Source organism: Callorhinchus milii, unplaced genomic scaffold (assembly GCF_018977255.1).
Source record: "Callorhinchus milii isolate IMCB2004 unplaced genomic scaffold, IMCB_Cmil_1.0 Scaffold4, whole genome shotgun sequence".
Classification (NCBI taxonomy): Eukaryota; Metazoa; Chordata; class Chondrichthyes; order Chimaeriformes; family Callorhinchidae; genus Callorhinchus; species Callorhinchus milii.
Window position 1 is genome coordinate 75,585,454 of NW_024704745.1, and position 16,926 is coordinate 75,602,379.

The following is a 16,926-nucleotide window of genomic DNA, read 5'->3' on the forward strand; positions in this document are numbered from 1 at the left end:
GGAGCAAGATCGTGAAGATGAGGACCAGGATCTTGAACTGTGTCCTCTGTGTGATGGGAAGCCAGTGGAGTTGGGTGAGGATGAGGGTGATAGGGCCACAGAGCCTAATGTGGGAGAGGACACAGGCTACAGGGTTCTGGACGATCTGCAGAGTTCTGGACGATCTGCAGCCTGTAGAGGGAGGAATTGGGGAGGTCGACAAGCAGTGAGTTAGCGTAGTCGAGCCTCGATGTAATGAAAGCATGTATGAAGGTTTTGGCGGCCTGCGGTATGAGACAGTGTCGGAGCCGGGCTACGATCCGGAGGTGGGGGAAGGCAGAGCGGGTCATGGCGCAGATGTGGGATAAAAGGTATAGTTGAGGGTCAAACAAGACCCTAAGGTGCTGGACTGGCTTAGCACGGTGGAGTGTGCAACCATGGATGGTGATGCTGTCGGCGCCCGAGGTGAGGAGGCACTGACGGGAGCCAATCAGGAGAGACTTGGTCTTGTGACGTTGAACTGAAGAAAGTTAGCTCTCATCCAGGACTTGATGTCTGACGGACATTCTATCAGCACAGCAGTGGTCATGGAGTCAAGGGTGGAGGCAGAGAGGTAGAGTTGGGCATATATGTAGAGGTTGACCCCATGTCTGCAAAGACCAGAGAGCAGGACACCTTTTAGCTACAGAGCAAACCGTGTTGATTTCCCTCCCCTGCCGTTGCCTCTGCCTGGCTCTAGCTCAGGAGACCTGAGGTCAGTTTGCAAACGTTGTGCCTGGGATCAGTAACTAAGCATAGACAGGGAATCAAATATGTGATCTCTTGTCTGCATGACGCAGTGATTTTATCCTTCGGGGAGCTGACTGGAGCATTTTGTATGTATACGCAGGTGATTCTGAAGTGTGGTTTAACAACAAAACTGAGCTTTCAATAATGGTTAGACTTTGATGCACAGATGACTTCTCCCAGTGAATTGGGGTTTTGTGAAATCTTTCAGAGCCTGGTCTGTTGTTCCTTTACCTTGGCTCTAACTGGGCCATTATATTGACAGGTGCTGTGGGCCTGCACTGACAGGCTTCACCAGGCATTGTATCCGCCAGTCCCAGGTGTAGACTAGAGCCCTCTAAATTCCTCTTGGCTACACAGGGATCCAAAGGCTTGAACAGATGTTATCAGCAGGTTTTGTTTTGAAAATATTAATATGATTGATATGGCCCAGGAGGTTAATGTTTTCACTGTGTTAACTCGGTGCAATTGTACATGGAGCCAGGACTTTCGGTATAACAACTCCAACCCAGATCCCCTCCGACTCCCTCCCTCACCTCATTCAAAGGTCCATCTCAAGACCTTCCTCTTTGACCATACTTTTGGTCATCCTTCTCTTCTCCACCCTTCTCAGCTCCCACCCCCAGCTTGGGTGCTAGGATTGTTATGCTCCTGGGGACAACCTCCCAACTTGGAAGGAGCTATGTAATTGCAAATTTGTATTGCATTGTGTATAATGTATAATGCATATCCTCGTATAATGTGCATCCTGCCTCTTTTCCGGAACAATTGGAAGGAAGGAATTTGCCTTTCTATTGCTCCTTACCACGCTGATAACATCTGTTCAAGCCTTTGGATCCCTGTGTAGTCAAGTGAAGTGACTGTTTTTTGTAGGCAAGAGCAACAGCCAATGAAGTGAATGAACAACTTGCATTGTATACACTGACCCTCCAATTTAGTGCTTGAGGATGGGTTGAATTGTCAGAGGTGATGTCCTTTTGGATGAGATGTTAAACTGAAGTGCCCCATCTGCCTGTACAGGTGGATGGTAAAATCCCATGACACTATTTGAAAAGAGAAGGGAATTTTTCCCGGTGTCTTGGCCAACAATCCCCCAGATAAAATTGGTCACTGACTTCATGGCTGTTTGTGGGACATTGCTCTGGGCAAATTGGCTGCGTATTTGCCTCCAAATACATATAAGTATTCTTATAACACTTTATATTTATATAGCACTTTCATGGCAGGAGGACATCTCGAATGACTTTGAAAGATTGAATGACAATCACTGAAAGTATTAATAATAATCCTGCTATTTAGTATAGCGCCTTCTAACATCAAGGCATCTCAAAGCACTTCACAGAGTTTTACTGTGAAGTGTAATGATTGTATATTTGTTGCCAAATTTGGTTGAACAGTACAAGGCTTTGACCGTAGACTGCATCGGCCCTTGTAATGGAGGAACTGAAGGGTGATCTGTAAGGAAACATTGCCTGTGTAACAGGAAGACATTGAAATAAAGTGCTCTTCCTAAAGTATCAGTCATACTTCCTGAATCAACTGTGAGCTTTTGACCACTTTAGAAGCACTGCAGTAAGGATAGTGGTAAGGATCCCTTTAGCTTGTTATAGGCTGGAGGTAAACTGTGGGTCTAGATGTGGCATGTTGGAGCTGAATGGACTTTGACACAGAGGAAGCAGATTCCTTCTCACCCGAATAATTGTTCTTTATGTGTGAGCTTCTGTAGCCTATTGGTTAGAGCACAAGCAAGAGGACCCAAGTTTGATTCCCAGGCAAGAGTGAAACCTTAGGCAAGTTTCCTTACTGCACACGACTCTGTTTACCTAGCAGTAAGTAGGAAGCTGGTCATTAATCGCTTCCGACAATAATAATTCCTTCGAACACATTTTTTTTTACAATAATAATTTGGTCACTCAATCCACGACTGCTTGTGGTAGACTGCTGTGCAGAATTGGCTGCCAAGTTTCCCCAACGAAAATATACAATCAATTCACTTTACAATATATTCTGTGAAGCGCTTTCAGACACGATAAGGCTCGATCTGAAATGCAAGCATTATTAGTATCAATTAGTATTATTAGTATTCTGTTGTGAATGGGGCTAGAACATAATGTGGTGTATCAGGTATAGGCCTTAATAACTGTATTTCTCTGATGAGTGTATCTATTTTTGAATGTTATTGTTCTTGCTCAGTTTGTTGCTAAAGTCAAGACAGGGCAAATCTGGTCAGGGACCCAATACCTCATCCGGGTACTGTTCCCGGAAATGTGGGATGTATGGTCACCCTACTGTAAAGTGCATTCTTCCTTCAATTCCTTAAACAAAACCTCAGCAATTTCACAGCGGTTGACTGATTTCCTTTGTCCTTCCTGTAGTTCTCCAAGGACGTGTTGGCCAACTCTTACTCCGCGTACATCGATAACTTCCTCAATGCCAAAGAAGCTGTGAGATTGGCCAAAGAGGCGAAGCCGGCATTCATTAAGTTCCTAGAGGTAAGGCCTGAGGACGTTTCCTTCTCTGATTTTGTAGCTTTACATCCAACAGTGTTTCTCAACCTTTTCAACACCTGGGACCCAGGCTCAGTTTCTTCTTAAAACATGCTGAATCATTAGTAAACATTAGTAAACAAACTTGTCAGGTCAATGATTCTGAAGAGCCCTGTAGTGTGGACTGGCTATGAGGTTATCATAGAACGGTTATTTCTCCATTTTACATTTTTTTGATGAAGTAAGGGAGAGGGTGGATGAATGCAGTGCAGTTGATAGAGTTTATATGGATTTTCAAAAGGTGTTTGATATAGTGCCACATAAGAGACTTGTAAGCAAAATAGAAGCCCACGGTATTAAAAAGACAGTGGCAGCGGATACAGAACTGGCTGGGAGACAGAAACAGAGAGGGGTGGAGAATAGTTGCTTTACTGACTGGAGGGAAATATCCAATGGTGACCCCAGGGATCAGTATTGGGACCACTGCTGTTTTTGATCTATATAAATGACCTGGACTTGGGTATAGAGAGTACAATTTCCAAGTTTTCAAATAATAATAATAATAATAATAATAATCCTTGCATTTGATATAGCGCTTTTCACGTCAGGAGGACGTCCAAGCGCTTCACAGAACACACTGTAAAGTGAATTGACTGTATATTTGTGGGCGAACGCGGCAGCCAATTGCGCACAGCAATGTCCCACAAACAGTCGTAGATTGAAAATGACCAATTTAATTATTGTTTTGGGTTTTTTGGAGGGATTATTATTAGGCTCTGTGTGGAGTAAGGAAACTTGCCCAAGGTTTCGCCCTGCCTGGAATTGAACTCAGGTCTCTCACTTGCAAAGCGAGTGCTCCAACCACTGAGCTACAGGACTCCACACTTGGGTATAGAGAGTACAATTTCCAAGTTTTCAGATGATACTAAACTAGGAAAATTTACCAGGGGTGGTACCAGGAACTTCAGTTATCAGGAGAGGCTAGAGAAGCTAGGATTATTCTCCTTGGAACAGAGAATATTAATAATAATAATAATCCTTCCATTTGATATAGCGCTTTTCATATCTTCTAGATGTCTCAAAACGCTTCACAAAATAGATTGTAAAGTGAATTGACTGTATATTTGAGGGCGAAATGCAGCAGCTAATTGAGCACAGCAGTGTCCCACAAACAGTCGTGAATTGAAATGACCAATTTATTATTGTTTTATTTTGAGGGATTATTATTAGGTGTGTGGAGTAAGGAAACTGGCCCAAGATTTCTCCCTGCCGGGAATCAAACCCAGGTCACTCGCTTGCAAAGCGAGTGCTCTAACCACTGAGCTACAGGACTCCAAGAGAAGTTTAAGAGGAGACTTATAGAAGTTTTCAAAATTATGAGGGGATTCGATAGAGTGAACAAGGAGAAAATATTTCCATTGGTGGGTGGGTCGGTAACCCGAGGACACCGATTTAAAATAGTTAGTAAAAGAAACAGAGGGGAGGTGAGGAAATTTTTTTCGCACAGCGAGTTGTTGAGATCTGGAATGCATTGCCTGAAAGAGTGGTGGAAGCCGATTCGATAGCAACTTTTAAGAGAGAAGTAGATAATTATTTGGAGAGGACAAGTTTGCAGGGCTATGGGGAGAGAGCGGGGGAGTTGGATTGATTTGGATGGCTCTTTTCAAAGAGCCCGGCACAGACACGATGGGTCAAACGGCCCCTTTCTGTGCTATATAATTCTATGATTCTATGAGGTTTCAGCTCTTGTCGAGCCTTGCCACCCACCACCTTCCCTGGTATCTCAGTGCGAAACAAATCTCCTGCAGAGGTGTGAATCCTGCTCTGTGCCTAGTTAAGCTGATCTCAGATGGGCGAGCAGTTGTAGCCTTTTCAATAGGCTTCACTAGCCATGAATTAAGAAGAATTAAGAAGAATCAAGAAGTCACACCAGGGTCAGCCTTGACTGAGAACCGTGCTGCAGTCAAGTACCCGCTGATATACACTCCCCAGGATCAGACTTGCCTTTTTTTAAAAAAATTGACAGATAAATATTGATATTTATTTAAGCTTGATTTAATTTTTAATCAAAGTTTTTGACCTTCCAGGTCATGGGCTCAACACAGACCTCATTTCCTGTGATGTACAGGAGGTGACATCAAGGCGACCTTACATCCTAGAAGTTGCCCATTTTCACTTTAACAAAAGCTTTTAGTAATTGGAAAGGGAGGATAAACATTTGAAAAATCAACCAGAATATGAAATATTCTCTGTCCAAAAGTATTCTACTCATAATAAAGTGTTGAGAAATAGATTGATCTGAAAATATTGCATTAATTGAATTGAAGTAGGATGTCCTGAGCAGTCAGTTCTGGCAAAAGGTCATCGACCTGAAATGTTAACTCATTTTCCTCTCTCCATAGATGCTGCCTGACCTTCTGTGTGTTCGCAGCGACTTTCGATTTTTGTCCTGAGGAGCGTTTACTATGGATATTGATCTCAGAAGGCCTGAAATTTCACCTAGTCTTAGCCTGTCGCAGGATCATTTTGTCCTAAAATCTAAGATTGAACTGGGAAATATTCTTTAATGTAATTTTACTTTGGACGCTGGTTCTTTTTGAGAAATGCTGAAAATTGGGCTTCTGAACTGAAGAAGAATTCAGTACAATTCCGGGTGATTTTAAACTTTAAGCATTTTTTTTTAACCCAAGGGTTAAGACTGGGTAGAATTCCAGAGCCCAGGGCTTGTATGCACTCAGGGCTATGACTTCTTTTACATCTTAATGTTCTTACTTTGCAGCAATGTATGAGAGAGAACAAGGAAAAGCAAGCACTGTCTGACTTGATGATCAAACCAGTCCAGCGAATTCCACGCTATGAGCTTCTGATAAAGGTAAACCAGAGGACTGTACAGCACACGTTTAACCCTAATCGTATAACTCTTCTTCTCCCCAATACACTTCCCTCCTCTCTCCAGCTCGGTTGCCAAGTGAACTGTGTAAATCACTTTGAGGTACCAACAAATAACAAATTACATTTGTGTAGCGTCTCTCAAGTTGGGAGGTAAATCAACTTTCAAATCGCTTCCCGATGTGAAAGGAGTTATATGAATGTGAATTATGTTGTATTATATAATCATGCAGTCTAGCATTGCCCATGATTATCTGATAAAAGATAGGTTGATTCCTTGTGATGTGGACCTAGGAACAGGAGGAGGTGACTAGAGGACATCAATTTAACATCACAAGCAAATGGTGAGATTCGGAGGAATTTATTTTCCACCCAGAATTGTTAGGATATGGAATGCCCTGCAGGTGCTTGAAGCAGAATCAATATTAGCTTTCTGGAGGGAACCAGGTAAATATCTAAAAATGAGTAAACTGCAAAAAACACGGTCAATCCACTTTCAGTATATTCTGTAAAGACAGGACACTGGGAGAAATCCCTTTTCTTTTCAAATTGGTTCATGGGATCTTTACCGTTCCACTTAAACAGGTCCAGACAGAGTCTCGGTTTATTCTCTCAACAAAGGACGGATATTTGTGTATGCTAAATTTTGGAAAATTCTCTTCAGTCTTAATTCAGACGCTGGTTCTTTTTAATAGCCAGGGGTCAACGTGGAGCTCGCGCCTGAGTCATAAGATTGCGGGATCAAACCTCACATCAGGAACTGGAACTTAGAGTCTTGGCTGATATTCCAATATGGTGCTGGAGGAGCGCTGTATTAGAGGTGCCAGCCTTCAAAGGAGATGTTAAATCAAGTTCCTGTCTGCTGTTCAGGTGAATGTTAAAGATCCCATGGCACTATTTGAAAAGAGAAGGAAGTTTCTCATTTGTTTCTTTGCCAACAATCTCCCAGACTAAATTAGTCATTCATTTCATGGCTGTTTGTGGGACATTGCTGCGCGCAAATCGACTATTGCGTTTGCCTACAAATTACCGTCATACACTTTACAATAAATCCTGTGAAGCGCTTTGCTTTGAGACATCTCAATGGTATGATAAGGCACTATACCAAATGCAAGGATTATTATCATTAGAATACTTTTATAAACCCATTTTCCAAATTGAGACTGACTTTAAGAATTTTCCAAACTACTCCACCACCTTGCGTTTTTTAGATAGCTGAGGAAGGCTGGGTCTTAAGGCAAAGATTATTTCAGGCCTCTGGAATCTTCCCTAAAGATCTGAAAGATCCCAATCCATGATCATTGCCACGCTGCTCCTGCCTGGCATGGCTCCACACATATTTCCTGTCTTATTCTGGATCAATTCCCTGTGGCTGAATGCCGATCTTCACTCAGCATTCCACGCACGTTTTCCCGCATGAACACACAGCACCAGCTAAGCCATAGGGCTGAATGTAAGTGAAGGTAAACAAGTTATGATATGCTTTAAACGAGCTTAACACAGCAGTTATTTTGATTCGTATCCCATCGGAGCAATCAGTTTGAATGACAGAGCGAGTGGAGCTGTTCTTAAGGGCCTAAGTGTTAAACACTGTGAAAGGCTGCAGAGAGTGGAGAAAGTGAATGTGAAATAGAGAGAGAGAGAGAGAGAGAGAAGAGGGAGCACAAAGTAAGAAGTGAGTGTGAAATAGATGTATTATATATATAAAGATATATATTCCAAAGCAGTGTTTGGCTTTGGCTGTGATGGGTCTGACCGCAGGTGAAGAGACCCTCACAGTCAGAGACCCCGGCAGCTGAACCACTTTATACCGGCCTAAATTAAGAATTTCGCTCAGGTGTGTCAACAACAACAACATTTGTATGGTGCCTTTCACGTCAGGAGGATGTCCCAAAGTGCGTCAGTACAGCCTCCTGAGCTCTTTGTTGGGTTCGAGTGTGGGTGGGGTGTTGTGGCCTTAAACAAGCTTCCGATGCTGTTATATTATCAGCATCAGCAGGTTAACCAGTGTGTTAGGTGCCCAGAAAGATTTGACAAAGCAGACTGGGCTGTTGAAAGACAATTAAGGAATGTGCCCACAGTCAACAAGAGATTCCATCTCGGTGGAATAAGGGTGATGAGAACTGTACTCACCTGCCCTGCAATTGGTAGAGGTAGTGAGATGTGAGTTGGCTGATCTCAACTCAGTAGTGGTGCTGTGTTTGGCTCCAGGGCCATAGTTGACCCCGGCGCCATTTATGGAAAGACAAACTCATTCAGGGCTCCTACTCTCGCTCACTCTCCTGCTTGTTCTGTGATTTTTTTTGGTGGGGAGGGGCATGATATTTTGGGAACTTTGTACTTTCAGTATATATTAGCCAGTCTCACATGTGAAGAATCCGCACTGTGTAGTAATGCATGGCACACAGGAAGTGACATTAGTGGCACGTAGGCGAAGAAGAGCTGATGGGCACTCAAGTCCTGTTATAATAACATAACAATAATCCTTGCATTTGATATAGCGCCTTATCACATCGTCGAGACGTCTCAAAGCGCTTCACAGGATATACGGCAAAGTTTTCTCTTACAAAATACAAACAGTCGTATCAGCTTACAGTATATACTGTGAAGCACTTTGACATGTCTCAATGATGTGATAAGATGCTTCATAAAATGTAAGGATCATTATTATATTATTCTAAAGTTGTATGACTGTATTTTGTGGGGGTTTTAGCACTAGTTGGGATATTATTCATCATGAATGTCTGTATTATATTGGGAATATATATATATATCTATTTCACACTCACTTCTTGCTCTCTGTTCTCTGCCACTCAGGCCGCTGAAACTTTTGTTCATGCCTTCGTCACCTCCAGGCTCGACCATGCAAATGCCCTGCTTGTCGGCCTTCCCAACTCCTCCCTCCACAGGCTGCAGATAACCCAAAACACTGCAGCCCGTGTCCTCTCCCGCACAAAACTCTGTGACCGCATCTCCCCCAGTCTCGCCCGACTGCATTGGCTCTCTATGCTTCAGAGGATCCAGTTCAAAATCCTGGTCCTCACCTACAAAGCCTTCCATGGCCTCGCCCCACCCTACCTCTGTGACCTCCTAACCCCTACCAATCCGCCCGCTCCCTCCGCTCAGCCGGCTCTGACCTGCTCCACGTCCCCCGACCCACCCGCCCCACCATTGGCGGGAGAACCTTCAGCCACTCTGCCCACAACCTCTAGAATTCCATCCCCCCAATCACTCCGCCTCACCCCCTCCTTAGCCTCTTTCAAATCCCGTCTCAAAACCCTCCTCTTCGACCATGCCATTGGCCATCCCCTCCCCTCCCTTTCTCCCCCCCCTGACCCCAGCTCGGGTGTGAAATGCTGTACTCTGTCCAGCGCCTTGGGACGTCCTCCCGACGTGAAAGGCGCTATACACATGTAATCGTGTTGTTGCTATAAAGGGAACTGGATCAGTGAGCAGACTGGGCGATCTGGCTTCATGTTGCCAGGGTAAATGTTGCAAACATTGAGCATCTGGAATTCACTTGTGTTTCATTTATTCCAGTTTCTGTAAATATGGAGTTCCTGTTTATGTTGAGCTGCTTCACTGGAAGGAATGCCTGCCTGTGCATGCTCCTAATCTCATCTTCATCTCCTCCCACCCCTCCCCGTGCATCACTCCTCTGTTGCCATCCTCCTGCACTGTTCTTCCTTATGTGGTTATATTTGGATTCAGATTGAGTCATTGACATTCATTTAAATTCTTTATTTAGAATTGGTCACTCAAATCCGTGACTGCTTGTGGGACACTGCTGGGCGCAATTAGCTGCCACATTCAATCCACTTTACAATATATTCTGTGAAGCATTTTAAGACATCTCAATGACTTGTAAAGGCGCTATATCAAGTGCAAGGAAGCCTTTCTTTTAATTTTTGATGAGTCTTAAACACAGTGCAACACAGACATCTAGTGGCAGTGAACAGGTACTGCCCACAGGTACAATTCAGGGGTTTGGCTGACTTTAGTTGTCATCACCTAACATGTTGCTAACCCTTAGATGAATGGATGGATTGGCAGCTCTATTAAGAATCCATTGTGGAATTTGAGTTCAAACCAATTGGAATTAGTTCGAGCACTCACCTCGCAAGCGAGAGGACCTACGTTCGATTCCTGGGCAGGGGAAAATCTTAGGGAGGTTTCCTTACTCCACATACGTCTGTTTACCCAGCAGTAAGTAGGAATCCAGTTGTTAGTCGATTGGTGGATTGCTTTCTGGAGGTAACAATCTCTTAAAAAAATTGGTCACTCAATCCACGACTGTTTGTGGGACATTGCTGTGCACAATTGGCTGCTGGGTTTCACCCATAAAATAAACAGTCAATTCACTTTACAGAACATTCTGTGAAGCTCTTTGAGATGTCTCAACCTCGTGATGAGGTGCTATATCAAATCCAAGGATTAATATGATTATTATTATAACTCAAAGTGTTGGCCTCAGAACTTTTAGGTTTGTTTGTTTTAAACAAAAAGAGGAATAAAGCACTTTGTAAATGTTCGTGCTGTGATCCAAAGTGCATAGTTAGACAGCTTGGCAGATGTTTGACAGAGGATTTGGAACAGTCTTAGCTTAGCTTGTTCCAGAAATTCCAGATTGCCCAAGTGCTGCCAAGTGTGGCCAAAGCGTCCCCTGGATAACAAATGTTTAACAATGTCCAGAAAAAAATGACAAGATCAATGGTAGAACACTATGGCTTTTATTCAAGTGCGGCTCTGTGTAAATACAAGATGATCCTCATATTTCCAGTTGGCCAAGACAGGCGAATAATTACAGGCAGCATGTTATCAGGAACATGTTGGGAAGATTGAATGGATTCTTGGATTTGCCAGGAACCTCCCGTTCCTATGTTTGCCAGGAATGTGGAGCTGTTAAGTTAACCCACTACCAGGAAGTAAGGAAGCAATTAAACAATAACAACTTGCATTGCTATAGCACCCTTAACGCAGGGCAGCGTCTTGGTGCCCTTTATAGTGGTGGTGCCTGACGCTGAGACGAAGGAGGGAGGATATAACTGTAATCATGGTCGAAGAGGAAGGTGTTCAGTTGTGGTCTAAAGGAGAGGAAGTAGGGGGCAAGGGGGAAGGATTGGAGGAGAGAGTTCCAAAACTTTGGGGTGTCGTGGCTTAAAGTGGATCCGAGGATGGTGGAGCAGAGGGGACGAGGGACAAGCAGGAGGCCAGAGCATATGGGTTCTCTTCCCGGCAGGGCGAAATGTTGGGCAAATTTCCTTACTCCACACGCCTCTGTTTACCTAGCAGTAATTAGGAACCCATTTCTTAGTCGATTGGAGGACACAAATTGAGGGTGAGGGGGAAGTAAATGAGTGAGCACCTTATTGCTGTGTGCTAATTGACTGCTGCATTTTCCCATTAAATACACTTTACAGTCTATTCTGTGATGTCCACCCGACATGAAAGGCACAATATCAAATGTAAGGATTATTTGAGAACTGAATAACTCAGATGCTGAAGAACTTCCCAACAAAAGGCAGTCTTCAGATCTGTCAAGCCTCACTGATCCAGCGAGACTCATTTGTATTTGATGAACAAAGTGCTTGATCGTCAACTAAATAAATGAGGCAAACATTCGTTCTTCAAGCTCCACGGTTCTCTGTGATCAGTGATCCACTATCTAGCGCCAAATGTGAGGTTCAATTTGTTTGTAATTTATCGAATTCTGTAAAATACTTCAAGGTATTTATTTTGTGCAAAAGTTTCTACATAAACATCAGTGGTTCTGATTGGATTGCCTATTCTAAATGCGTAATGAAAAGAGCTCTAGTGGTGATTGACAAAAGATCATGTTTAGAATCCTTGTCCTCACCATTAAATCGCTCTTGCTCTACCCTATGCCTCTGTGACCTCCTAAAACCCTACCAACTTGTCTGCGCTCTCTGCTCGGCGGGCACTAGCTTGCTCCACATCCCCCACCCTGCCCATTCCACCATCACTAGTTGGGCCTTCAGCCAATCTGCCTCCACCCTCTAGAACTTCATCCTGGAGCCCCACTACCCTGCCCCTCCCTTGCCTCCTTCAAGGCCCATCTCAAGACCCTCCTCTTCAATGACGCCTTCGGTCATCTTCCTACCACCAAACCTCTTGCCCTCCACTCCTCTTAACTCCCAACGCGCAACTCGGGTGCAAACCCTTGACTGTCCAGCGTTTTGGGAGATCCTACTGACGTGAAAGGCCCTATATAAATGCAATTTGTTGTTGTTGACATGTGCTAGATCTAGTAAATTATAAGAGGATGAGTTCCCACTGATGAATTACGTGTTCTTCACATGTTCGCCTACAAATATATATTTCCCTACAAAATGTATTTGCAGGCGAACTTCTGAAGATCACAGTAAACCCTGTGAAGCGCTTTGAGACGTTGCAACGATATGATAAGTCACTATAACAATTGCAAGATTTATAAACTGCAGTATTTGCGAAAAACAAATATAACTTGTAATAAAACCGCCTGCATGTAAGATGAATGTCTTGTAGTGCTTCACGGTGACATGGGATCACTGAGCAGGGGAGGGAAGAGGATTTGAAGGTAATGTATTGTCAAAGAGCCACAGCCAAAGGGATACTTTTTTAAAGAGGGTTTGGAAGAACAGGGAAAGAAGGTGCAAGGCGAAGAGGGGAAAAAAACATCAGCAAAATACTTACGCTGCTCTCCTCCACGAACCCCACTCCGCACAGAAACTAAGACGCCTGTCTTTGCATCATGGAGCCAGTTGATAACACTGTTGCCAAAAGTCTAGGCAGAAATCAGGCTTTACAGACATAAAGTCCCCAAGGAAACAGTATTGCCAAGGTCAAACCAATGGAAACAGCGAGAACTTTCAGACAAAACCAGGATCATAAATTGCAAGAGCATTAAACAGATTGAGTCTTTTAAAAACATTTGAGATGCTCAGGAAGTGGTTATAGTTTGTTCATCAAAGACACAATGACCGTCACTGTATCAGTGAGACTTTGACAGATCCAGAGCCAGCCTTTGTGTGCAGTGTATATCAGTGTTATTGAGTCTGAGTGCAGGGAATGGCTGGTGGGTGAATCCGATGAGGGGAACATTGACCACATTACCACGAAATATGGTCAAAGCATTCTGTGAGATCAGTACCAAAGAGATACAGATCGTCATGGCTCCGCTGGGAGGAGCCAGGAGAACGAGCGCTTAAATCTCTTCGGCTTAGAGATCCATTACCCATTGTCTCAAAATTTAAGAACAGGTAGATTTTTGGAAAATTAATTAATTCAACCTTAGCTTGGAAGCCCGTTTTTCAGAGAACATTTTATTATCAATAATAATAACAACAATATTAATGATAATAATCCTTGCATGTCACATCGGGAGGATGTCTCAAAGTGTTTCACAGGATTTACTGTACAGTGGATGTGTTTGTGGGTGAACACTCCAGTCAATTTGCACACAGCAATATCCCACAAACAGGTATGAAGTAAACAACCAATTTTATTGATGGGGGGTGGGGGGGTTGGTGGGGGAGTGGTTGTGGGCCAGAACGCTGGGAGGAATTCGTTTATCTCTCTGGATTTTCATTTTAAGAACTGGTGTGCAAGTTAAGTCTGAATTTAAGACTTTTCCAAAATTCTACACAATCTTACATTTTAAGACAATGACCTTAAGGCTAAGAGCATAACAGGTTTTAAAAGGGAATTATTATTGATTATTACTATTATTTATTAATAATAAATATTAATACTCAATATCAGGTGCCTTCGGACATCCTCCTGACACGAAAGGCACTATATAAATATCATTTTGTATTGTATTTTGTAATAATAATAGTAATATTCCCATTTGATATAGCGCCTTTCATGTCAGGAGGACGTCTCAAAGCGCTTCAAAGGATATAATGCAAATTGTATGTTTTGTGGGTGAACACGAAAGCCAATTTGCCACAGCAATATCCCACAATGAAATGAATGACCAATTTTATTTGGGGGATTATTGGCCAGGACACCAGGAGAAACTCCCTTCTCTTTTCAAATAGTGCCATAAAATCTTTAACATCCACTCGAGCAGGGAGACTGGACATCAGTTTAACGTCTCATCTGTTATTTAAAAAAGGGGGGGAAAGTATATAAGGAAAGAGCAGAGAAATGGGAGTGAGTAAATAGTTCTTTCAGAGATCGGTCAAATGTCCCATTGTGAATAAATAGAGAAACTGATTAACAAGAAGGTATGTCTCTTGGTCTCGAATTCAAGATCCTCACCCTCACCTACAAGGTAATTCACGGCCTTGCTCCCTCCTACCTCTCCGACCTACTATCCCCCTACCTACCTGCCCGTACCCTCCGTTCCTCTGGCTCTGGTCTGCTCCACATCCCCCGCCCCAATCGCCCTACCATCGGTGGCCGGGCCTTCAGCCTCTCAGCCCCGAGGCTCTGGAACTCTATCCCCCAGTGCCTTCGCAGCCTCCTCCCTTTCCTCCTTCAAGGCCGGTCTCAAGACCTTTCTCTTTGACCGTGCCTTCAGCTCTCCTCTCGACTCTCTACCCCCTCCTCGCTCCCTCCCTTCCCTCCCCTCACCCTGACCATTTCCCCCCTGCTCGGGTCCTGACCCAACTGTACAGCGCCTTGGGACGTCCTCCCGACGTGAAAGGCGCTCAATAAATGGAATCTTGTTGTTGTTAACACTTTCAGAGATGGGTCAAATGGCTTTACTGCACTGTAAAGTCTTCCTCTTAAAAATAATAGTAATCCTTGCATTTGATATAGCACCTTATCACGTCGTTGAGAAGTCTCAAAGCGCTTCACAGAATATATCACAATAAGAACTGGTTCACAATGACTGATAATCTTCTTTCAAATACTTAACGTTGTCTAGAATGAGGAGATGCTGGATGCAAAGCACAGCAACACTACTCTGAATGCTGACTCACAACCCTCATCCCACGGAGAGCTGAGACTGTGGGAGAGCCTGACTTTCATTCTGAAACTCCCAATGTGTGGGCTTTCAAACCCTAACTAACCCATTAAAGTTAAATCTGTCACAGACGTGGGTTATGTTATGATGTGGATGTAGTGTTTTTTTTCATTGCCTGTGAAGACGAGAACTAGCTGTTCTTTGCGAAGGATCACACACACTAACGCCCTCGTCACTGCCAGTAAATGGGATTCATGCGGCAGACAGGAGAACTTGGCTCTTGATGTGAGAGGAGAGACACAACTCCTCGGCTGCTCATCTGTCCATAAAATACATCTCAGGTCACCTGGCTGCTTAGTCTGGAGCTGAAGATAAATAGATCCAAAATAAAATCTTTAATGCATTTTTTTTTCAGTCCATTAATTTTCTCCCACTCACTCCCTCCTCTTTCAAAGGGGTTTTTCTTATACAATAAAATACAGTGGATATTGCATTGTGTGAGTGCTATCAAGTGAGCCTTCATCATCTCAGCCCCAGGCTCTGGAACTCCATCCCCCAGTGCCTTCGCTTTGCTTCCTCCCTTTCCTCCTTCAAGGCCGATCGCAAGACCTTTCTCTTTGACCGTGCCTTCAGCTCCCCTCTCGACCCTCTACCCCCTCCTCGCTCCCTCCCTTCCCTCACCTCACCCTGACCATTTCCCCCCTGCTCGGGTCCTGACCCAACTGTCCAGTGCCTTGGGACGTCCTCCCGACATGAAAGGTGCTCTATAAATGAAATCTTGTTGTTGTTGTTGCAGCACATCCAACGCCTCCCTAGCTGAGGTAGGCTAAATTATTACAGATAAAGTGTTCAAACCTGAAATCACCCCAATCTGCAATACAGTTCACATTTGTTTAGTGCCTTTCATGACGGGAGGACATCTCGGTGTGTTTGACATTGTTGTCTGGGCACCCGAGGTCCGAGTGAGAGCCGAATGGGGTGGAAAGGAGAAACGTGACCAAAATCACGTTTAAAAAAAGTCGTCCTGATACTGGCTTTGAACAAGAGGCGGGACCAAGTCGGAGGGTTGGAGTTTCAGAGAGCAGGAGCGGAATGGCTGAAAGCCCACCAATATTTCTTTCTACTGTAAACTGGAAGAAGCCAAAATGGACCTTTCTTTATTTCTGAGCTGGGGTGAGAGGGGTGCGAGAGAAGGGAATCACAGCCAATTCCAACTTTATCGATACCTACACAATTGCACCTACCAGCAGGTGGTGAACAGATCAGGAGCCAATAAACTGGCTGAATCCCTGTCGTGCAAAGCTTTACACTACTCATAAATTGCATAACTCAGGGGCACTTGTCATTTCCTCTGAACATGTGTATTTGCATATAGTTTGCACATATGGCATAATTACCACGTTTACAAGCTTAATGCAGGTGGTTAGACATGGTTTACACAATTGGCATAACAGACCCCTGTAGTATTGTGTGGGCAGCGTGTTTCAAAGCTCAACCAGACTAGTCTTGGCCCACCCCACCCCACCACCTCCACCACCCCCCAGTTCCTAAGAAGAAAAAATGTCTCCCAACGTGAAGGCTGAATTTAAAAATGTTCCACGATTCAGCCTGACATTAAATTTCAAGATAAGATGGTCCTACAGGCTAGGACGAGGTGGAATTTGAGGACCCAGCCGCAACTTGGCTGGGTTTCCATTCGAGATTGAAAGTCTGAGTGTCACAGGCTACGTTAAGGGGAACAAGGTTATCCTGGCTGCGCATGATCCTATCCTCATCCAATGTCCACACAGGGACTTTCCAACAGACGTCATTCGAAACCTCGCTGAAATTTACGCGGCCTTGGAGGGCGAACGACCCTTTGTTGAAAGA

General features: G+C 44.0%; 1 protein-coding gene across 1 annotated transcript in view; it reads left to right on the top strand.

Moving 5' to 3' along the window:
- Nucleotides 1-16,926, top strand: part of LOC103177232 (rho guanine nucleotide exchange factor 17) — a 207,862-nt gene that overhangs the window by 160,472 nt on the left and 30,464 nt on the right. Inside the window, 2 exon segments of the mRNA XM_042334431.1 lie at nt 3,141-3,257; nt 6,031-6,123. Of these exon segments, the coding sequence (XP_042190365.1) occupies nt 3,141-3,257; nt 6,031-6,123 (210 nt within the window).